We start from the raw sequence: 24,001 nt of genomic DNA on the forward strand, positions 1-24,001 counted from the left end.
ATGTTGCACATCATGGAACATTTTAGGGCAGTTGTTGGTTTTCCTCTTGGTGATCCATCAATGAAGTGGCCAACATCATGTAATAACATTTAGGGGAAGATGTAGGTATATGTTTTTTTAATGAATAATGTAATCATATGTATGAATATGAAATAAAGTTTGTTATTTGTATGACAATAAATTTTATGCAATGGATTGTATTTTTTGTATATGGCATTTTATTTTCTGTTATGAGACATTAAATGCAAATTTGATTTGAAAATTAGTAAATCTGTAAATAATTATTTTTTTAATATTTAAAATTATGATACGCAAAAATGTGTGTCATCTTCATTTATGACATGGCCTTTCTTGACAGGGGCTTCCTTGATACGCATTGCGTGTCATAAACACGCGCGTCATAAGGTTACGACACGCAAATGCGTGTCGTCTTCCTTTATGACAGGGCCTTCCTTGATACGCATTGCGTATCATAACTGCGCGTCATAAATGCGTGTCATAAATGCGCGTCGTAAATGCGCGTTGTCTCTCTTTATGACAGGGTCTTCCTTGACGCGCATTTGTGCGTCGTCTGAGCGTTTTACGACGCGCAATGAGTGTCGTAAAAGGCTGTTTTTCTAGTAGTGACATGTATAAATAAGGCCCTCCACCAACATAATGAAATCATGCAAGCCATGTGATGAGCACAAAGCGAACTATTCTTTCGCCTTTTACTAAAGAATACCGTGTGTTCTTCACATTATGTGGCATACGCCTATTTTTGGAGAGGTGTACCTTTTTGGAATGCCTCTAGCAATTAGTAGTTTTTAAAATGTTATCCAAATGCTTGATTTACGAAAGACATTTGTTAAGTTGCTAATTATTAAATTCTTTTTCAATACTTAAATGCAAAAAACTGGCTTAGAATTATTAGACAAGTTAATCTTTTCATATTAACAATTTCCATTAAATTTTTTATCCCCGATACTGAAAAGCTTAAGTGACTCATTTAGTCACCATAGTCATTACTAATTATCCATTCTACCGGTCAAGATCTACATGATTTCTTTGTGTTAATAGTTTTAAGAAATATTTTAAACATTAATTTGGCTACCATGTTCACAAGCTTGAATACTACAATGTCCACAAACTTTATAAAAAAAGAAATAACCAACAGAGATTACGAGAAACTAGACTTTCATTTAAAAAAGACAATTGCAAAAATGGTATCATGTGATTAATAAAAATATGTGTTTTTGGTCCAAAAAAGTTTGTTGTTGCATTTGTTGTCCGATTTTGGATTTTTTAGTGATTTTGGTCCGTATCAACATGAAAAAACTATTATACCCCTTATACAATGAGTCCAGGGTCAGTCCTGAAAAATGAAATATATTCTTAAAGGCCTAGGACGCACAAGAAAAAAATGGCCGTTATCTTTATTATAATTTTGTATTTTTAAATAAAAATATATAATCAAAAAAATTGAGTCCTGTGCAGCTGCCCACTTTGCCCCCCTCTAAGCCCCCATGATACCATCTTTCCACCGTCACCACCCACTACCATTACTGTTTGCCACCACCACCTTCATCTCCACCTAGATATTTTTTTGCCACCTTAATCTCTGCCCAAAAAATATTCCATAAACGATTAGACGCCATGATATGTACTCTAAAGCTGCCGATTTGCAGATTTGTACGACGCCTTTGAAAACCCTAGTACTTTTTTTTTGAACGGCATAAATCTTATTAGCAACCCGATAACAAGAAACTGGACAGGAAAAAAAAAACGAAGCAACAAAGAATTACATAAGAGCCACAATTAACAATTGGGTTGTGAAGCCAACCAACTCAATTAATAAAATTTCTATGTCACCATAGTCGTCACAATGTACTAATTTTATTCATTAAAATCTACATGATTCCTCTACTTTGTTGTAGCAACCACTTGAGGCTTTGCTTGATCGGTCTTGATAGTAAAATGTTGACTCATTTGTGGACATCAAACACAATTGCTAACATCTCCACATAAACTAAAAGTTGTTGCCACTTAGACTCAGTAATCTCTTAATATAGACCAATTCCAAGAACCATACCGTCCTTCTTTCCAACCAAAACCATAGTGGATCCAAACGATTACCTTAATTAGCAATTGAAAACATATCTTGAATGATGCAAAGCACAAGCAAAGAAATATCAAACTCTTGGTCCCATAAACAAGTGCAAACCCAACAAGAAAACGGATAATTAACGAAGATGTAGAAATACAGTAAAACGTATAATAACAGGAGAAACATATACCAAGATAAAGTAAAATGTAAATTTACTTGATGCATGTTAATGACTCTTCTTGCAATCTTGCAATTCTATTGCATCTGAAATTGTTTTGGGTTTGAATATATCTTGACAAAAGACTTAATATTAGGGCTTAAACCTCTTTCAAAACTTTCAAAGAATAATTCACCACTGATATGAGTATTCCTATATATGCATCATTAACTCATACTTTTCTACATAATCCTTACTCGAATCCACTTGATGCAATTTATTGAATTGCTCAACCACATGATTGGTAACTAACTATACAACAACAACAATACCGATCGAACTGGATCATATCGCTCCCAAACCAATGCTACACGATATTAAGGTGAATTAACAATAAAATGGTAGAGAATTAACTAGAGAAATAGTAAAAATAGAAATAGAATATGATATGAGAAAGAAAGTGGCTTTATTATGAACGAAACTTGAATGTATCTTTACAACTGAATGGATTTTTATACAAAAAAATCTCTTACAAGTTTAGGTCTAATCAATATGCGTTAACCAACGTAGTTACTAACATATTCAGAAGTTGAAAAGGTTGAGTAACAAAATCCTTTAGAGTAACAAAAAGAAAAACAAAATTCGATTGCCTATTTGTTTTTTTTGTTTTGAGATGGGCCAGGTTGATCTTCAGGTATATCAGCCCAATCATCTTCTTCATCATGATATATGTTTTCAGCCATCTTCCATATCTGAAGAATGTTATCTTCAGCAACACCAGCAATCACCCACTCTTCATTTGAATTCCATGAAAATTCCGACACTTTACTCGTATGCCCACCATGAATAAACAGCAACTCCGGTGGCCCATCTTTCACATCTTCCGGCACTTGCTCCTCTCCAATCCTACACATGCATTATTAAAAAAAACTCGTAATTAACCTAAGGGTAAAAAAGTAATTTCATACTAAAAATAGGACGATTGAAGTACGTACGTAATTACCTACTAATATCCCATATCATGAGTCGTCTATTAAGACAACTAGATGCTAAAACTGACTCATTCTTCGGACTCCATGCAACTTGAATTACCTCGTCCCTAATGATCATGAGAGTAGATTGATTAATTGGTGTACACGTACGGAAAAGGGTAAAAACGTAATTTCCGAAAATTAATACATGCAAGAACTCTTACTCGTGACTAAATGTGTGAAGAGCAGTCGTAAGTTTTCGTAAATCGAATAGCTTTACAGTCTTGTCTGTTGACCCCGTTGCCAATTTCCACTCGTTAAAAGGGTTGAATGATAATGACATGACCTGATATATATTTAAATACATGAATATATATTAATAAATATAAAGTATACATATGTATGAATAAATATGTAATGTATACCTCGTTTTGATGAGCCATTAGGGTTTGGATAGGTTTGGTGAATGTTGGAGATCGAAGATCAAATATGTGCAAGTATTTGTCATCACCAACTGAACCAAATAAGTATTCATGCTTTAAATGCCAAGCTACATCTTCTACGACTCCCTTATGAATCTGATAAATTAAAAGGAATTAATTGGGTATTAGAAATTAACAAACAACTTGTTTAAATATGGAATTAACTACAATGGAATTAGGAAAACGAATGGATATGGTCATTCATAACGTGTTTGTTTTGCCCGATGATGGAATATGTGATTCCTTTTGTTAGTTTTTGTTTCTTAGCAAACCGAAGTTTTTTTTTTCTTTGTTTCACCATAGAATTTTGCAAACATTCTTTTTTTTTTAAATGTACCTTTATTTAAATTGAAAATTTGTTATTATATAAGGTAAAAGTATTATTTTTAGGGCAAATCACAAAAGTGTCAAAACGGGCCATATCACAAAATTCACTTAATATTTATTACTATCTATATTTGAAAAATATATTTCCCCGGGAAATTGCTTGATCAGAGACCCACCACTAAATTTAAAATAAAATAAAAATCGCTACCTTTTTATTTTTATCTTTTGCAAAAATGTAATTTCCTAAAAAAAATATCATTGTTACAAACTTTATTAAAGATTTTTCTATGGTGACTATTGATAAAGCAATTTTGTAAAAGAAAAATGTATTTTACAAAGTTGTCTTGCGACAATTATTCAAGAAGATGATCAATTTTATGATTCTTGTAATAATTAAAATAATGTATAGAACAGATTTAATGAGCTTTTATGATGTTAAATTCTTTAATTCTTGTAATAATTAGAATAATGCATAGAATATATTTAATGAGCTTTTATGATGTTAAATTCTTTAAATCTTGTAATAATTAAAATAATGTATAGAATAGATTTAAAATTATGCATTGTGTTTAGAATCAAATAAAAAGATTCATATGGAAATTCATTTCATTCTTAAATTAATGTCAACCAATAATTAACATAATTAATATGTATTATGTTTAGACTTTAGACTTTAAATGTACCTTGAAGATTTGCATAGCATCAAGAGTCTTATTTCTTGGAGTTGCATGAACATCCCACAAACAAATTCTAGAATCATCAGAACCACTTAACAAATAACCTTTCTTGAATTTACTCCATGAAAGACCAAATCCCTCAGCAGTGTGACCCTTCAATCTCAAATCAGGTTTGCATTCTTTTTCTCTTTCTGAAGGTGGATCAGATTCAGATGGATGTATGCGATAATCAAAAACATGAACCTCTGCATTTATCGTCTTTGATGCTATCACGAAAGGGTTTTGAGGCATATAACGAGCTCTGTTCACCTCTCCATCGTGATTGATTTTCTGAATCACTTGTACCTTCATCAATAAACGCACAATTAACTCCATTATCGAAACTAAAACCCCAGAAACCTAAGGATGTGAGTTCTCATGGCATCAAGATCGATAGCGAATTTCAAACGAACAATCAAATGAAACAAAATCATGGAGACGAAATTAGTAGAATCTCGATACTAACCTTGCCATTGGTGCATCCAAATCCGCCAAGATCAGGGCGGCTATCGTCGTACTGAGGAACGGCGATTTCAGCGTCTTTGACAGGCAAGTGAACCTTAGCGATCATGAGGTAATTAGGCTCGCCGACGGAGGTGTGGGTCCCGAGAATCAACTTCTGTACGGAATAGTCTTTTCCGGCGGGTTCTTCAAGATCAGGGAGCCATTCAACGGTGAGCGACGGCCATTCAAGCGGATGAGTCATGACCAGGTCGTATAAGAACGGGGTGTTCTTCTTCCAAATCTTGTATTCTTCGTTGATTTTTCGATCCTCGGCTTCGCTTCTCATATCACCTTCACTTGTCGCCATTGTCAGTGAAGGATTTTGTGGGTGGGTATCGCTATGAATTTTGCGGATTCTGTAAATGGATTGAAAATTTGGAGGGAATGTGAGAGTGGAAGAGGGAGAGGGAGGTTTGGATACAAAATACAGTTGCAAAGAAAGCGGAGAGAGTGAAACGAAATTAACAACTCAATGAGTCTTGTTAATTTTTATTGGGTATCCATACCAAAATGTGTGATTTTTTTTAATAAACATTGTATATTTTTTGTGGAAATTAATTTTAAATATGTATCAAAAGATATTAGGTAGCATTATCTGTTTATAATTTCTATCGTGTCCTCCCTAATAAATAAAAATAATTTTATCATTTGTTATCTTTTTATATATTATGTTGCATGTTATTGGTAAATTTAGATTAAATTATATATATAAATATAAATATATATATATATATATATATATATATATATATATATATATATATGTCATTTTGTGGGCTTTTTTTTCATTTTATTAAATTCATCTAATACTTAAATGTAATAATAAATGTATATTCAATTCATTAAAACAATTTTCCTTGTAATTTCTAAATTTTCAAATTTAATTCAATTATTTTAGTTGTATATTTATTTAAATTATTAGTTTAAATTTAAAAAATAAATAAACACTTTAATTTTAATAATTAAATAATTTACTTTTTTCTTAGAATTTTAATTTTTTTTAAATTGTTAGATTTTCGTGTATGTTTGTTCTTTTTTTTTTTGAATAAACGTATGTGCAATACATGGATTTCACAACTAATTAATATTAATTTAGTTTACTAGTTAATTTTTACAAATTAATGTAAAAAATTTTCATATAATTGATACTTCCGATTTGCTTTTAATAAAAATTCTGAAAAATAAGTTATAATTTGAGGAAAGCAAAAACGTAATACATATATTTTATTAAAAATCAACCGTTGTTTAAAATATTAATAATAGTTGGTTATTTAAAATTTTAATGTTGTTTTAAATGATGGTGTATTGATAAAGTTGTTTGTTAGAAACCAAGTTAGGCCCCGTTTAATACGCATCTTTCCAGGTCCAAACAGATCTTTCTGACTAAATGAACCAGAAAGACTGTTTGATTTACACAAAAGAAGGGGTCTTTCCCGGTAAGATATGTCTTTCCTAGAAAGCCCCAAAATCATATCTTTCTGGCTGAATGGGCTGGAAAGACAATTATATACCAAACCCAGTCTCTTTCTTTCTTTATTGGATTATTAATTTTTTTAAATTTATTTTTTATTGAATTATTACTTTTTTTCATCATTCAGCACAGTCAATCAGATGTACAATCAAACAACATGGTTTCTTTCTCAGTCAGAAAACTTTCCAAGACAACACTTTACCGGACAACACTTTCCCAGACATAAACTATCAAACGGGACCTTATTGATGAAAATGACCTACAGTTACTTCGTTTTGATAAATGACCACGATCTTTGGAAATGGACCGTTAGAGAGCATTCAATATTCCTCTAGAGTGCAAAACATATTTTTGAGACAAGATATAAAGGTTTACCGAAATATGACATGTCACGGTCGGACTCCTCATACATTTTGGACCGAATATCGAACATTCTAAAATGTCTTTAACTTCATATTGAAATTTGAGGCCAAATGAATTTAATGGTTTATTATGATCTAGGGATAATGACTTGAAAGGGTAACGAACTTTCGACTTTGTTTATATTTAGTCACTAAATTTTTTTTCGTTATCTATCTGTCATTTAACTATTGAAACTGTTCACATTTTACCCTTATGACCGGCTGTTACCGGTCATAAGGGTAAAATGTGAACAGTTTCAATAGTTTAGTGGCAAATAGATAACGAAAAAAAGTTTAGTGACTAAATGTGAACAAAATCGAAAGTTCGTTTCCCTCTAAAAAGTTCAATGACTAAATTTGAACAAACTTCCTATTGTATTATGTTTTAGCAAATTATTTATTTTTGTTTAATTGTAGCAACATTTGTTGATGAAGAAATCTATGAAATAAAAAAACAAAATGTAACATCCGGATTTCCAGGTATCATAATTTAAGCATTTTTCTTTTGAGTTAAGAAGAGAGACTCGACAAGTTGACGCCTCAACTCGTCGAGTAAGGTCGCGACTGATGACTCAGATTAATGAATGGACTCGACGAGTCGGTGAGGCGACTCGACGAGTCCGCGCTATTGGCAGAAACCCTAAATCTTTGGGCCCGAGCCATATTTAAAGGCACTTATGGCCTTCAATTGCGACTACCTTTCCCATAAGTGAGAACCCTAGCGAGCTTGAGTGTGTAGAGTGAGAGGAAGAGCTATCTTGAGCTTTTTGGTGTGATAGATCTGGACCCTTCTAGGTCCAGAGAGCTGAGAATATGAAGCTTTAGTAGAGTAAACCTTGGGGTTCGAAGTTAGGAAGCATTTATGGGATTTTTATGGTATATACAGTTACTTTCATCTTACACATAGATATGAAGTATTTTATATAAATTACGTGTTATGTATGCATATTATTTGAATACTTGTTGTCTATGTTGGATGAACGATTTTATACATGTTTTAAAAGATTTAAACGGTATATTTATATTATATCTACAAATATGTTGTGGATGAAACATGGGTAGATGAAATAGTTGGTGTGTGATGAAATAAAATGATGAGAGATAGGTGATGATAGAAAGGTGATGATAATTAGGTAAATAGATAAAGATGAATATGTAATGTAGGATGAAAGGAGATACCATAACCTTAACCGGCAATGTGGCGATGTAGTCATCTACCAGAGTATAGATGGCGACCACGGACTATTCTAGACAACCCAGTGGAAACACCAGCAAGCCCATAGCCTGTAGGTGATGAATTACGAGTTCATGCGATGTTGTAACTACGTATTCATGCGATGATACTCTAACCCCTTACTATGAATTACGAGTTTAGACGATGTTGTAACTACATATTCATGGGATGTCACAAATTCCGCATGCCAAACCAATGGTCATAATTCACATCAGTGAGAATGGTTCATTTTTTTGTAAAACCAAAATCAGATTGGAAGTTTTGATTTTTTATTTTGGAAAATGTCAAACCATTGGTTTTTTATTTCGGTTTTGGTTTTTTGTTTTTTTAAATATATTTTCAGGGCTTTGTTTTTTATTTTTATTTTATAGATTTCTTCATCAACAAATGTTGCTACAATTTAACAAAAATAAATAATTTGCTAAAACATAATACAAGAGGAAGTTTGTTCACATTTAGTCATTGAACTTTTTAGAGGGAAACGAACTTTTGATTTTGTTCATATTTAGTCACTAAACTTTTTTTCGTTATCCACTAAACTATTGAGACTGTTCACATTTTACCCTTATGACCGGTAACAGCTGGTCATAAGGGTAAAATGTGAATAGTTTCAATAGTTCAATGGCAAATAGATAACGAAAAAAAGTTTAGTGACTAAATGTGACAAAAGTCGAAAGTTCGTTACCCTTTCAAGTCATTATCCCTATGATCTAAACATTGGTTTAGAGGTTGATGCGTCCCAATCCAAATTATATTATAGAAAATGAATTTATATAATCTGATAATTAGAGTCCTCGTTTGTAGTAGAGGACAGCGAGAGTGAGAGCGGATAGAGGGTTTTATGCAACATATGGCACCAAATTACACGTATTATTGTGTGGATTTAACCTATTATATCAACTTTTCGAGGTTGGTTAACTTGGTGGCTTTGAAGTCCAACTTATATACTAATTATATTTTTTTGTCTTTTCAGTGTCACGGATCAAACCTTGTTATGAAAATTCTTGACGATTATAATATAAATATTTTCTTAATAGTATTAATAGTATTTTGTTGAATACAGTAGAATTGTTTCTTATGAAACATGTTGTCGAAAGTGGTGTTAACCGATTACTTACATACACTTCTACAACTCCTATTACAAATTAATTTCCTGGGGAAAACCGTTTCACTGGCAATGGGTCATCATGCTTCTAAAGTAATCAAATATATAATCTATTACCTATTACCTATTACCTATGAAGCTATGACTTTGAGTTATACGGACACATGTGGAGTCATATATACATGCGATTGATGTTAAGTGTAAAGCTAAAGAACTCGATGACGATGATCTTGTATATGATGCTAATGAATCAACAAATTATAATGCATACTTGATGTTGTTAGTTGATGATTCAAACAATATGTCTTCATGAAAAAACAATAGAAAAATGAAGTGTATATTGGGTTCAAATGAAACTAAATGTGATAATCTTAACAATGAGTCGTAATACCCCAAAATAATTATGCATTTTATTTTTCTATATTTTATTCATTACACAAACATAGATCATCAATAACCTCAAATACCGCATCACATATCAAATTGTTTCAATTGTTTAAAACCAAAGAAAATATTAAGCTATCATTGGGAATGGAATTTGGCGAGGAGGGATTTCGGATTATAACCAACAAATATGTAAAAGACAGATCGAAGAAGATTGTCGTGCTAAAGATTGTAAATGAAGTATCAAAGCGACAAAAAGATAAAATTAAATAAAATTTTCAAGTTTGTAAGTTTGTGGACGAGCACACTTAACTAGAGCTGTAAACTAACTGAACATTTGGTAAACCATTCATGAACCGTTCGGTGGAAAGTTCGTTTGTGTTCGTTTATTTAATAAATGAATGAACATGAACACAAGTTCTTATACGTTTAATTAAACGAATGAAAATGAACAATGGTTTCGTTCACTCATTTATGTTCGTTTATGTTCGTTCGTTTATGTTTATTTATGTTCATATATATTCACTTGTTTTTTATTATATTACTATATTATATGTGTGTTTATGTTCATATATGTTCAATTGTGTTTTGTTTATCTTTGTTCATTTATGATTGTTAAGCATGCTCACAAAAATAAACGAACGAATATAAACAATGTAATTTGTTAAATGAACGAACATGAACAAGAAAAATCGTTCATTTATCTGTTCGTGTTCGTTCATTTGTTCGGCTAACTTAAACGAACGAACATAAACAAACCCTTCTTTGTGTTCTTTCGATTTGTTTACTACCCTACACTTAACACACAACTGTGTCCCATCATCCACATGCCAACAAACAAGTGTTATTGTTATGTCACTTCATAAATGATAAATTGGTTGATAGTACAAAAAACATATTGCATACAAAGCAAATCACCCGAACTTCGAATGACCACTAAAATGTTTATATTCTTGTGGAAATGGATGAAAAAAAAATCCAATCATAAAAAAGTATGCAAAAACTAACCTAAAAGTTTAATCGAATAAGTTCCATTTCTAGATTACATATTCATGTGGAGTCACTATTAAAATGGATCAAAACCATCTAAGGATAAATTCTGTAAAAATGTTTAAGTTTATGGAAAAAAACCTAATGGTAATCCCACCATGCCCCAAACATTGTCATATTGTTTCGTGTTCGTGTAGGGTTAAAACTTAAATGTGTTGAGATAGTTTGACCATAACCCAGCTCGTTTAATTATCGTATCATGCCGTGTGAACCCATTTATTTTCGTGTAGGGTTGGCAGGTGTAGGGTTTAAATCTTGTAAATATGGTGTGTCATGCTAGATAGAAATACTAAATAGGTTGAAAGAGTAAGATTATATCAGTGGAAAAGGAAAAGTGAAAAACATGAAGGAGTAGTAGTTTGGGAGGAGAAGGGGGGAATGAGATTGTGAAGCATAGAATACTAATAAAAATGTGAAAACTAAAAATAAATATTAAGTGTGGCGGCTAATTAGTGGCTTCCATATTATAAAATGACTAAACCCAAAGTTTTCTTTTATTTTTTGTTTTGGGCATGTTTAGTTTACCTAAAATATTAAAAGAAGAGTACATTACTGAAATCGTCCCTATGGTTTAGTCAAAATTGCACGTTTGGTCCCTAATTTTTTTTTGCACTCGGATCGTTCATGTGGTTTGATTTTGTTGCATTTTTCATCTCTTACATATATAAAGTTAGGGACCAAACGTGCAATTTTAACCAAACTATAGGGACGAAAAACGCAACAAAATCAAACTACAGGGACGATCTGAGTGCAAAAAAAAAGTTAGGGACTAAACGTGTAATTTTCACCAAACCATAGGGACGATTTTAGTAATTTACTCTTAAAAGAAATTGCATATAAATATACAGATCATTTTCATGTTGAAAATTTGGACCCTAACATTACTCATTAATTAATCGGGTTGCAATCTCCGACCCATACCTGTTCATTTATGTGTCGAGTTCGTGTTATCTTTCGTGTCGTGTCGAGAATTGTCACTCTTACCCAAATGTTTCCGTTTAGACATGTCACATGCTACCGTGGCTTCAAAAACCTAGAAAACCTATTACTACCTGTTATAATGGTCACTTAAAAAAATATTACCTTTTAACAACACTCATTTAGTTCAATAGTCTTTTTCAAGTTCTTCATATCAATATCTTATTTAAAATTGTTTTTCATTTTGCAAGATCATGATTGGAAAATCCTACAAAACTAGTTTCCAAATTTGCTCACAAGGTATTGTTTATGTGGTACCCATCATAACTTATGCATTTTGACTACCACATGGGTGGTGGAATTAACTTTAACTTTTGGTGCATTAACCATAAATATTGTTGTTGTATACCGCAAAGAAAACATCTTTAGTAGAAATGGTGATACTAAAGCGTTAGATCACAATGATATTACATGATTGTAACAATACGCTACTTAATTTGAAATACGTATAATGAAATGATGATACTATATAAAGACTTCTTGCAATGTACGATGTTGGATTTCAAGTTCAATGGATGCATTTTTGAGGTCCGGATAGATAATAAAGACCAAACATGTGAGATCCAAATCGGATTAAGATTTAAAATCCTAATCAAGGGTACTAGATTGTTTTTCTCTTCTCTACATTTTTACTAAGAACAATACGAGATCTTAACAACCAATATACTTTCCTTTTCTTTTCAAAAAACTTTATAGGGTTTGTTACCATATATATGTTAGTATCTTAATCATATTTACACAGAATCATGGCAATTTATACCTTGCCCATATCAACCTCAGCTACGAGTTACTAATTCAAAAATCTCTAGGGCGGGAAAAAAAACCAATTTCGTGATCAAATGAGAGGCCCCACCGGACGCCACCCTCCAACGGAGGGCGTTGTACCGGACCACCGCCTCTCGACTCCAACACCTGTAGATCCATTGAAGTTCAATGTCGGTGGCGGAGGAACCCGCGGAGATTCCGAGGGTATTTTCTCCGGTAGCCGTCCCTCTTCTTGTTACTCTGCTGGCGTTAATCATCGCCGTTCAGCCTCCGCCGTCGTCATTAAAAACCGATCCAACCAAACCCACGCTATCTCCGCCATCAATTCCTACCTCTCCGAACGTTCCTTCCCGATCTCCTTCAAACTTAAATCTCTCCCAACCAGCAAAGACATCAACGACACCCTAAAATTCGTTCTCACGCATCTCGATTATCTGCCTAGTAATAAGATGGAGGATGATTTGCTTATGGTTTTGAAATACTTGAATTGCCCGATTAAGATTAGCAAGTCGGCCTTAAAATCCCCAGGAACTGATCACGTGTTTCCTACTGTATTAGCGATTCTTCATTGGCTTGTACAGATTGCATTGTACAACGAGCACCTTGTAAATTCCATTCAGTCACAGTCAATTTCTGGAGACACTCTGTTCTATTATACTCTGAATACTTACATGGATTGCTTAAGGGGATACGATGATGAAAATATCATGGAGAAGTTACAACAGGTAATAATGTCACTTTTCTTCGTTTAATCAAAATACCTAAAAGTTCGTTACTTATGCTGATTTGGGTTCCTAAAACGTTGATAACAGGAGAAAAGCTTTCTGGAGGAGAAAATAAAGGTGAAATTAAAAGATGTGAAGGATTTGGAGGCAAAGCTAGAGTCAATAAAGTCTGGGCCATCACTGAGGGAATCAAAAGAGGAGGAACTGAGGATGCTGGAAAAGGATATTAAGAAGTTCAATGAATTAATCCAACAGTTGCAGACACATGTTGTGTCTGTGGAGAAGCTAATGGAAGAAAAAGAGAAGGAATTGGGAATTAAAACAGAGGAGAGGATTAGGATGTGTGAGGAGAATGAAGAGTTGAAGAAGAAAGTGGAAGAACAGGGTATGAATATGAGAGAAGCAGAGAGGTTGAAGAGAGAGTTACAATCAGTGGAAAGAGATATTGAAGAGGCTGAGACTGAAAGGAACAAATGGGAGGAAAAGTATTGGGATCTTGATGCTGCCATGAAGACAAAGTTAAAGGAGCTTAAAGCACTTCAGATTGAATGCAACCAGACTATACAGAGGTACACTTTTTTTGACATATGAATGATCTTTATCAATTATCACAACCTTATTGATATTTCTGGTTTCTTTTAGGTTGAAACTAGGAAATGACTTCCAATATGATCTGAATGCAAAAGGGTTAAGACCTGTTGAGGTTCTTGGGATGGATTATAAGTCAACACTGAAACCTGCACTAAAGTCTGCTAGTGATGACGTAAAGACAAGTTCAATGGAAAATCTTGAAAGTTTGATATCACTTCAACAATCATCCCGTGACATTAATGCAAAGATTGATGCAAAAAGAAATCGTATTCTTGTACTTAAATCACAAATTGAGGAAGTAAGTCCCAACTATTGTTGTTTATAAGTCTTTTTAAGTACTTTTTGCAAACATTTGGGAATGTTTGATTGTGGAGAATAGCAGTGGACTTTCCTTTTGCTACCAATATGGCAATGTACTTTACTTGTTACATATTGTTATCATTAAGGAAATGTAAGTACATTGCTATTATGAGTGTAGAGTTATAAGTACATTGCTATTATTGATCAGGTGGAAACTCGAATAAATTTGATAAAGAAAGAAACACAAGATTACACCTCACAATGTGCTATGGAAGCTCGGAAATTGGTAGAGAAGTTTAAAGCCGAGTCTTATAAAGTGGATGTTGTTGAAAAAGAAGCTCGTGAACTTGTTGAGGTAGTTTCTGAATTTGTTTTTTATTTTTTATGTTAGTTATTTGAAACAATGATGAGGAATGGATATTAACAAATAATGTGTGTTATGCATTTGTGAAGAGTTCAAAAGTGAAGTTAAAGGAAACAATGATGCGAAATGAAGAAGAAGTTGAAATGTGTAGTGATGAGTTATTTGCATTGATTGATTCGGTGTCCAAGTGTAAAGAGTTCATGGTTTCAAAAATATCAAAAATGAAAATTGAGGTTACAGAAATCGGTGTTGATATAGCACAAGTTCACAAGGCATCATTGAAAACTTGTTTATGATGTTGATATGTTTTGTTTTTTGGTTTGGTGGTTGTTGATTGAAATCCTACCTTTCGTTTATATTAACTTTAACATATGATCCGGTTTGAGTTTATTTATTATAAATTGAGAATATTAAACATAATTTTTAGAAATAATTGAACATATGATTCGGTTAAGGTTTTTTGATATACAATTATTATGGTTATTTCATTTGTATGTAATTATTAGAGTAAACTACAGTTTACTATGGTTTGCCCAAATCATGAGTTTTGATCATAGTATTGTGATTTGGTCATGGATGGTCTCTATTGCACTTGCATTGTTTGGTAACAACATTGGTACTTGGACTTAACAAGGCTAACCGAATGGTTGTTAAAGCTCTTAAAAATAACAATATTGCCTTATACTACATAAACAAAAAAATGTTATACATCGACTATTTTTGTAAAAACTGTAATTATACACAAGACACTTTGGCCTAAGAATCTCCACAACAACACAAACACAACCAACGTAGCTTGATCCTTTCTCAATGAAATTTGGTTTCGTTGTACGCCCAACATAAGGATTGGTACGCTCAGCGTACTCGTTGAGACTTGACTTTTGTTGACTTTGACCCTTAGTTAAGATTTAGGGTTTTTGACCATGAGAAAGGCAAAATGGTCCTTTTGCCTTTAGAAGGTTTATCCGTGGGATTTGGACTCATGAGTGAGTTTTGGACCTTAACTATTAATTAGGGTAATTATTTTGTTGACTAGGTGGAGTCTAGATCTGGCAGTTCGGGTGTTAGATTTACGTGTCGTCAGTATCAGGTGAGTTTCCTCACTTATTCTTACTTGTGTGGTAGAATAGTTGTATTTATGATGACCAGTTGGGTCTAGTTGTTATGGTTATGTTATGCTAGTTATATGAGATTGAGGATGCTGATAGCTAAGCAGGGTTGCTAATAACCCACAGGGCGTGCTGTTAGCTCATTGGGACTACTAATAGTCCCTAGGGTTGCTGATAAGCCATAGTTGTTTATTTTATGTTGTGTTGTATGTGGTATCTTAGAGAACTCACTAAGCTTTGTACTTACAAGTGTTGATTTATATGTGGCAGGTACTTCCGAGGACCGCGGGAAGACGAAGGTCTGATTGTACACACGCGATGGGAGATTTACTACTGGGACATGTTTATGAACTCTGAAATTTGTGATACTGTTTGTTTTGGGATAATTATGTAATTGATAACTTGGTTGTGAAACTATGATTTTTGTAAATTAAAAATGAAAATTTTGGTCTAAAATTTGAGGTGTTACATTTGGCCTTCTGAAGAGTATGTTGAGCGTACAGGTGTACACTCAGCGTAATGAGGGTGGCATGCTTTAGCAATTTGTACCTTGTGCTTCGAGGGTGAGTACACGACGCATACCATTCTGTTACGCATGGCGTACTCCCCATAATGTCATTTTGGGCCTTTTAAGGTTTGGGCATTGTTGGGCCATTGGACTTCTGACTTTGGGTCATGGATAGTTTGTGGGCTTTCTTGGTATTGGTCCCATGATGGTTTTTGGGCCCAATTAGGAAGTTGGGCTATTTTAGGCTTTAGGTTGCCATTTAGGGATTTGGGCTTTTTTTGTAAATGGGTTGGATCTTGGTTTTAGGTCAAGTAAGAAAAGGGTCAAATGGTCTTTTACCCTTTAGGAAATTGGATGATGGAATGGGACTCGGATTTTGGGTTATTAGGTTAAATTATTAATTAAGGTGGTATTTTTTTCGGTTGGTGTGAGGTTATCCGGTTCAATAGCCGAGTGGTTATTTGATTATCAGCAGATTGAGGTGAGTCTCCTCACTGTACTCGTGGTCGAAGGCATCAATGTCAGCCCACTAGGATATGTTATGCTAGTTGTCTTTATGACTATTGCATGGTATATTGGGCTAGGCCTATTGTATGTTGGGCTAGGCCCATGGATCGGGAAGGGCTAGGCCCATTATATGCTATGTAGGGTGTTAACCGTCTTTGTGACTTTTGCATTTGTATGATCGGGATAGGCCATTATGGTGGGTTAGGCCTAATGTGAGGGCTAGACCCAATGGTATGTATGGTATGTGGTATTTTCGGAAACTCACTAAACTTTGTGCTTACGATTTTTATGGTTATGGTTTCAGGTGCTTCCGGTTTGAAAGGGAAGGGAACGACATGATCGCAGCGCATCCACCCATGTTTTCGCATTGTGATGATTTTGAGATTGTACTTTGATGATTGTTTTATTTTGAAATACTTTTAAATATTTGAATAAAATATATGTAACGACCCGTCTCCGGTATGATATTTCCTTGGTATTTATTTTGAAGTCTTGCAAGAGGGACTCGGCGAGTTCATAGCCTGACTCGCCGAGTAGGGTCGGGATTTCGAGCACGTGTTAGCTGGCGACTCGGCGAGTCCATATTCCGGACTCGGCGAGTCTGTCCGTCTGGGAGAAACCCTAAATCCCCGGGTTGCCCACTATTTAAGCCACCTTATAGCCCCCAATCTCTCCTCCTTCACCCTCAAAAGCTGTGAGAAAACCCTAATTCGTTCTTGAGTGATTCTAAGTGATTTTGTGTGCTATTGTGAAGGCTTGAAGAAGGAGAAGAAGGAAGGAGCAAGGAGAAGGACTGTAGAACAGAGATTCAAGGGAAAGCAAGAGCTCTTTGAGGTATTCTTCCGTTTTCCCTCTCTTTTATGCCTTAAAACCCTTTCTAGATCTTGTTAATGCCTTTCTCAAAGCTTTATGTTGATATGGAAGATCTCTTATGCCGAGATAACCTTAGATCTGTTCAGTTAGGAGTTGTAGAGCCCAGATCTATTGCCTTTATGGAGCTATTTTGCATATTAACCCTAGATCTACCCCTTTTAAGCATCTTTTAGCCTTTATTCCCTTGTTCATGTGTTTGTACACGTAAAGTTGGAAACTTTACATGGTAAATCAGCTTATTGGACTCAGATCTATCATTTGTATGTTTTGGATTCGAGCAGAATCGAGTGTAGAATAGTTGCATGGCGGTGACTCGGCGAGTCGGAAGAACGACTCAGCGAGTCGAGTCGCGAGTCCCCGATTTCTTCCCTTTTGAGCGGTGTCGAGTGGGTCCAGTGAGTAGTGGAGTGGACTCAGCGAGTTTGAGGGGAGACTCAGTGATGGAGGGACTCGGCGAGTTGTTCATACGACTCGACGAGTCCAAGGCAATCTTCTTAAGCTCAAGAACAACTCGTCGAGTTGTTCATATGACTCGGCGAGTCGGATGAAGATTGTCTGAGTTCTTGGATCGAATGAGTACTCGTCGAGTCGATGCCATACTCGACGAGTAGCAGCGAGTAGGGTCGAGGAGTGAGAATAGGGACTCGGCGAGTTGGCGGCCCAACTCGGCGAGTCAGGTCAACTGTGGGTTGACTTTGACTGAGAGTTGACTTTGACCAAGGGTAAAAGAGTCATTTTACCCAGTGCAGTGTTTAGTTTTTGATTGAGTGTGTTTATGGACTTGTAGCCGGGGAGATACCGGAGCAGCAGCAGTTAGCCCTCCGAGCTATTCACTCAGCAGCCAATCCACGAGGTGAGTTCCCTTTCAGTAGGAACGGGTCTAAGGCCACAATGTCGGCCCGTTTAGCTAGCAGTAGTATCCGGATTTTTATCCGGATGCAGTAATTAGCATGTTTGATGCCTTCGTGGCTCAGACAGGATTATGTGTGTGTTCATGTTAAGTGATACGTTTATGTTATGATCAGACAGCTTCGGACTTCGGCCAGATGTCAGCTTCGGACTTCGGTTCGATGTAGGGGACAAGGTCCCAGTCAGCTTCGGTCTTCGGTCCGATGTCAGCTTCGGACTTCGGTTCGATGTAGGGGACAAGGTCCCAGTCAGCTTCGGACTTCGGTCCAATGTCAGCTTCGGTCTCCGGTCCGATGTAAGGGACAAGGTCCCAGTCAGTCAGCTTCGGACTTCGGTCCGATGGAGGGGGCAAGGCCCCAGTATGTGCTTGATATATTATTGTATGATATGTGGTAATTTGGGGGAGCTCACTAAGCTTCGTGCTTACAGTTTCAGTTTTGGTTTCAGGTACTTCCGCCAGCAGAGGAAAGAGCTCGGGTTGATGGCATCGCACACACCACAGCTTCAGTTTTTATCCTGGGAGTTGATTTAGTTTTTGAATTTTTATATAACATGGATATGATACAGTTTCCCGTTCAGTGTTTTATTATTATTCGAGATATGGCATGTATGGTTTTACGATATGACACTCAGGTTATGGTTTTTGGTTATGTTGAAAAATGAAATTTTTGGGTCGTATTTTTGGGTCGTTTCAAGTTGGTATCAGAGCCCTGGTTTGAGGGATTCGGATACACTTCCGGGTGTATCTGAACTCAAACTAAGGGGGAAATAAAAAGATTTTTCTAAAAAGGAAAAATGTTTTCTAAAAGAGTTTTGAAAGCACTTAGAAGGAAAGAATTTTTTTTTAAACAAGATAAGGGTGTGGTGCATGCGATCAGCCGAGCTCAAGTAAGTACTCCCAAATTACCCATACAAGTTAATTGTTCAGTTTCAGTTTCAGTAGAACAGCATGCTAGTATAGGACTAAGGATCTAGGAGGATGCCTTATGTACCTGTTTTATGTGATATAGCTTTATGAGTATTGCATGCTAGTATTGAGTAGACAGCAGTAGGATAGCCTGTTTAGGTTATGCCTGATAGTAAGAGCTTAGCATTGTATGCTAGAGTAGCTTCTCGTTATGAGGATAGTTTTGCCTGAGTATGTTTCCTTACCCGAATGCTGCTTGCTTTGTGCTTTGTGGGACTCTGAATGGTGGGAGTTAGCCATTAGGTGAATACGCCACATCACATGTGATCAGGGTTGAATAATCTCAGAGTGCTGGATTTGGCCCTATTGCGCAGCTCTTGTTTGAGTCCAACCGTTATAGGGACGAGTCTTTTACTTGAAGGATTATCTGAGCCTCGTCACATGTGATGGTGTTCAGGTGGTGGCTAATTAACATTATAAGGAGGCCTTCAGCAGCTGAGGACTAGTTGTGTTGAGTCTGAGGTTTCCCTAGGGCAAGCCTAGGATGAGAGTAGCAGAGATCAGCAGTAGTAGAAGTGACTTGGTGGAGTCAAGGCGGTTCTTGAGGAAAGTACGGATAGATGTGGAAGGTAGTATGGGCCCGTACTACTGAAAGCAGAGGATCCGTACTCGAATCAAGGAAGGCCGAGACAAGGCCAGGAAGCTAATAGTAGTATCAATGACCCCTTGAGATATTTCAGTTTCTGATATTGCTATGATGTGTTTCAGTATGGTGGTTTTGCGTCCGAGGACAGCAGCCGGCAGTGGAGGTGCTGGGGAGGGATCAGGATCAGGCTCGGGGAGCGAGCACATGGATGAGCAGACCAGAGAGTTTCTTTCTTCAGAGATCACTCGTATCATTTTAGAGCAGACTCCTGTGATCTTCGGTTCGATCAAGGAGGGGATTCTAGAGCTGATGGATGAGAAATTGGGCACCTTCCGTGCCGAGGTGGCGGCCATGATGGGGTCGCGCACCCTTACTTTCAGGGAGTTCAGGGCATGTGGAGCTCCGGACTATCATGGGGCACGAGACCCCATAGCGAGTACCAGATGGTTGGCAGATGTGGCCAACGCTTTCCGCACTAGCAGATGTCCCGAGGGGGACAAGGTCAGACTGGCGTCCTGTCTTCTGAAGGACAGGGCACGGGATTGGTGGGAGGAGGTCGGACATGCCATTGGGGATGATGCAGCATTGGACGCCATGACCTGGGCTGATTTCTCTACCAGGTTCAGGGCGGAGTTTGCACCGGTCATTGAGGTGCAACAGCTAGCTAGGGAGTTTCAGGACCTCACCCAGACTACAGAGACAGTGGCGGAGATCACCGCCAAGTTCAGGGAGAGGGCTCTTCTCGTTCCTCAGTATGTAGCTGATGAGGAAATGAAGAAGGCCCGTTATCATGAGATGTTGCGGAGCGATATCCGCCAGTTTGTGAGCCGGTCCAGCTGTAAAACGCTGGAAGATATGATTGCTAGAGCTCGGGAGAGGGAGATTGATCTTGAGATGGAGAAGAAGAGGAAACCGGAGGCGGTTTCGGGTTCAGGCGGTTCGGGAAAAAAGCCCAGGGTTTCAGATCACAGGCCCAGGGGACAGCCGAGCCACGGTCGATGTGGTAGGTGTGGGAAGATGCACGAAGGAGCGTGCAAGGCAGGGAGTTCCGGCTGCTTCAAGTGCGGTCGGATTGGACATTTGAGTAGGGATTGTACGGCTCCTGCTACTGCCGTCGCAACATCAGATCTGATTTGCTTTCAGTGCAATCAGAGGGGACATAAAAAGTCCCAGTGTCCGAGCATAGCCGCAGCAGGGAAGGTGGTTGCACCTGCCCCTGCTACCTTGAGGATTACGGATGGCCGACAGGGCCGAGCCGAGACGCCAGTGGCGAAGAGCAAGGCGTTTCAGATGACAGCAGAGGAGGCGCGAGCGACTCCTGATGTGGTGACGGGTATGTATCTTCCTTCATCTCTTTATTATTATTATCGTTTGAGTATTGCTTATGATTGTATGTTTTATTCAGGGTCGTTCTCTGTGAACGGCATTTCTGCTATGGTATTATTCGATTCGGGGGCTACCCGATCATTCGTATCGCTTACGCTTAGCAAGAGATTTAGTAGAGCTCCAGGGGAACTGGATTGTCCATTAGAGGTTGAGATAGCAGCTGATAGGACCGTGAGGGTCGGCAGAGTGCATAGAGGGTGTTCCCTTCAGTTGTTTGACGAGCAGTTTTCAGTGGACCTGGTACCTATTCCCCTGCGAGGGAATAAGGTTATTGTGGGCATGGATTGGCTAAGCCCCAATGGGGTGGTGATTGATTGTGAGCTCCAGTTAGTGAGGGTCCGCACTCCCAGTGGGGGAGAGTTAGTGATTCAGGGCGAGAGGCCACAGCGGGGACCGACCTTTTGTTCCGCCGCAAGGGCGAGACGCTTTGTTCAGCAGGGTTGCGCCGGTTTTGTAGCTTACGTCTTGGATGCCCGGGGGAAGGGCAAGACGACAGTTGATGATGTTCCTATTGTTCGAGACTACCCGGACGTGTTTCCCGAGGATTTGCCGGGGATACCTCCTGAGAGACAGGTTGAGTTCAGGATCGACCTAATTCCTGGTGCGGCTCCGATAGCCAAAGCACCGTATCGATTAGCTCCCCCTGAGATGCAGGAGTTGTCTACACAGCTACAGGAGCTGTTAGACAAGGGTTTCATTCGGCCGAGCAGTTCGCCTTGGGGAGCGCCGATCCTGTTTGTGAGGAAGAAGGATGGGTCGCATCGTATGTGTATAGATTATCGGGAGTTGAATAAGGTAACGGTGAAGAACCGTTACCCACTTCCGAGGATAGATGATTTGTTTGATCAGCTTCAGGGAGCATCTTGGTTCTCCAAGATCGATCTACGCTCCGGTTATCATCAGATGCGGGTTAGAGATGAGGATGTGCAGAAGACTGCTTTCAGGACCAGATATGGTCATTACGAGTTTGTGGTGATGCCATTTGGGCTCACCAATGCTCCAGCCGCGTTCATGGATCTCATGAACCGCGTGTGTAGGCCGATGCTGGATCGGTCAGTGATAGTGTTCATAGATGACATCTTGGTATATTCCAAGACGCAGGAGCAGCACGAGGAGCACCTGCGGGAGGTGCTGGAGGTTTTGAGGAAAGAGAGACTTTTCGCAAAGTTCTCCAAATGTGAGTTCTGGTTGCGCGAGGTGCAGTTCCTTGGTCACCTCGTCAACCAGAAGGGTATTCTGGTAGATCCGGCCAAGGTAGAGGCCGTGATGCAGTGGGAGGTCCCGAAGTCTCCATCTGAGATTCGGAGCTTCCTAGGGTTGGCAGGGTATTATCAGAGATTTATTCAGGATTTCTCCAAGATAGCAGTGCCGCTCACCCGACTGACCAAGAAGTCAGTGGTATTTCGTTGGGGTCCGGAGCAGCAGACAGCATTCGAGACCCTCAGGCAGAGATTGTGCGAGGCTCCGATCCTTACCTTGCCAGAGGGAGTAGAGGACTTTGTAGTCTATTGTGATGCCTCGATCACAGGGTTGGGAGCAGTTCTGATGCAGCGAGTCTATGTGATAGCTTATGCCTCGAGACAGTTGAAGCCTCACGAGGCTAATTATCCTACCCATGATTTGGAGTTGGGGGCAGTTGTGTTTGCCCTCAAGATTTGGAGGCATTACCTTTATGGGGTCCGTTGTACTATATACACGGATCACAAGAGTTTGAGGTATCTTATGGATCAGCCGAGTCTGAATATGAGGCAGAGGAGGTGGTTGGATGTGCTAAAGGATTACGACTGTGAGATCCTATACCATCCAGGGAAGGCCAATGTGGTGGCCGATGCCCTAAGCCGCAAAGTGTCGGCGGCCCCTATCAGGGATCTATGTTTGAGGATGACAGTGATCACTCCGTTGTTGGAGCGGATCAAGGAGGCTCAGGTAGAGGGTCTCAAGGAGGAGAGGCAGAAGTGTGAGAGGATCGTGGGCCGAGTAGCTTCATTTGATTACGACAGTCGAGGTTTGTTGACGCTTCACGGGAGAGTGTGGGTACCGTACTGGGGTGGAGTACGGCAAGTGTTGATGGACGAGGCTCATAAGTCTCGATTTTCTATCCACCCAGGAGCGACGAAGATGTATCGAGACCTTCGACCTGATTATTGGTGGCCCTGCATGAAGCGGGACGTCGCCTGGTACGTCGAGAGATGCCTGACCTGCCGGAAGGTCAAGGCGGAGCACCAGAGGCCTCACGGCAGGATGCAGCCGTTAGACATTCCCGTGTGGAAATGGGAGGACATTACCATGGATTTTGTCACCAAGCTTCCCCGGACCGCACGTGGAGTGGATTCGATATGGGTAGTAGTGGATCGGTTGACGAAGAGTGCCCATTTTATCCCGATCCAGGAGAGTATATCAGCGGAGAAGTTAGCCGATATCTATGTGCGTGAGATTGTGGCACGTCATGGAGTGCCGGTATCGGTGGTGTCAGACCGTGATGTCCGTTTCACATCCAGGTTCTGGAAGCGGTTCCACGACGAGATGGGTACTCGTCTCCATTTCA

At 38.1% G+C, this 24,001-nt stretch overlaps 2 protein-coding genes and 1 pseudogene across 2 annotated transcripts; 2 read left to right on the forward strand and 1 right to left on the reverse strand.

Annotated features, from left to right (window-relative positions):
* Window positions 1–670: 670 nt before the first annotated feature.
* On the forward strand, window positions 671–779 carry LOC145077406 (U5 spliceosomal RNA; annotated as a pseudogene).
* A 2,083-nt stretch (window positions 780–2,862) lies between these two features.
* Window positions 2,863–5,614, reverse strand: LOC145073587 (histone-binding protein MSI1-like). Its single transcript, XM_079020131.1, has 6 exons — window positions 5,206–5,614; window positions 4,707–5,045; window positions 3,640–3,792; window positions 3,439–3,560; window positions 3,247–3,342; window positions 2,863–3,149 (listed from the first exon to the last, which is right to left on the reverse strand). The coding sequence occupies exons 1-6, from the start codon at window positions 5,548–5,550 to the stop codon at window positions 2,894–2,896; spliced, it is 1,311 nt and encodes a 436-aa protein (XP_078876257.1). The 5' UTR covers window positions 5,551–5,614; the 3' UTR covers window positions 2,863–2,893.
* A 7,091-nt stretch (window positions 5,615–12,705) lies between these two features.
* Window positions 12,706–14,984, forward strand: LOC145076519 (kinetochore protein NDC80 homolog). The gene is made up of 5 exons (XM_079022363.1): window positions 12,706–13,356; window positions 13,444–13,925; window positions 13,999–14,245; window positions 14,456–14,602; window positions 14,701–14,984. The coding sequence occupies exons 1-5, from the start codon at window positions 12,706–12,708 to the stop codon at window positions 14,905–14,907; spliced, it is 1,734 nt and encodes a 577-aa protein (XP_078878489.1). The 3' UTR covers window positions 14,908–14,984.
* Window positions 14,985–24,001: the final 9,017 nt, after the last annotated feature.

This window comes from Lactuca serriola, chromosome 9, assembly GCF_051521515.1.
Source record: "Lactuca serriola cultivar US96UC23 chromosome 9, Lser_US96UC23_V15, whole genome shotgun sequence".
NCBI classification, from domain to species: Eukaryota; Viridiplantae; Streptophyta; class Magnoliopsida; order Asterales; family Asteraceae; genus Lactuca; species Lactuca serriola.

What these genes read in the sequence shown, in the direction of transcription:
- LOC145073587 (XM_079020131.1), bottom strand. Translation starts at nt 5,550, where the DNA reads ATGGCGACAAGTGAAGGTGATATGAGAAGCGAAGCCGAGGATCGAAAA. An exon ending in ATGCTATGCAAATCTTCAAG is followed by an intron (nt 3,793 to 4,706) that starts GTACATTTAAAG and finishes TTAATTTATCAG; the next exon opens with ATTCATAAGGGAGTCGTAGA. An exon ending in TAATGGCTCATCAAAACGAG is followed by an intron (nt 3,561 to 3,639) that starts GTATACATTACA and finishes AATATATATCAG; the next exon opens with GTCATGTCATTATCATTCAA.
- LOC145076519 (XM_079022363.1), top strand. Translation starts at nt 12,706, where the DNA reads ATGAGAGGCCCCACCGGACGCCACCCTCCAACGGAGGGCGTTGTACCG. An exon ending in TCATGGAGAAGTTACAACAG is followed by an intron (nt 13,357 to 13,443) that starts GTAATAATGTCA and finishes CGTTGATAACAG; the next exon opens with GAGAAAAGCTTTCTGGAGGA. An exon ending in AAGCTCGTGAACTTGTTGAG is followed by an intron (nt 14,603 to 14,700) that starts GTAGTTTCTGAA and finishes GCATTTGTGAAG; the next exon opens with AGTTCAAAAGTGAAGTTAAA.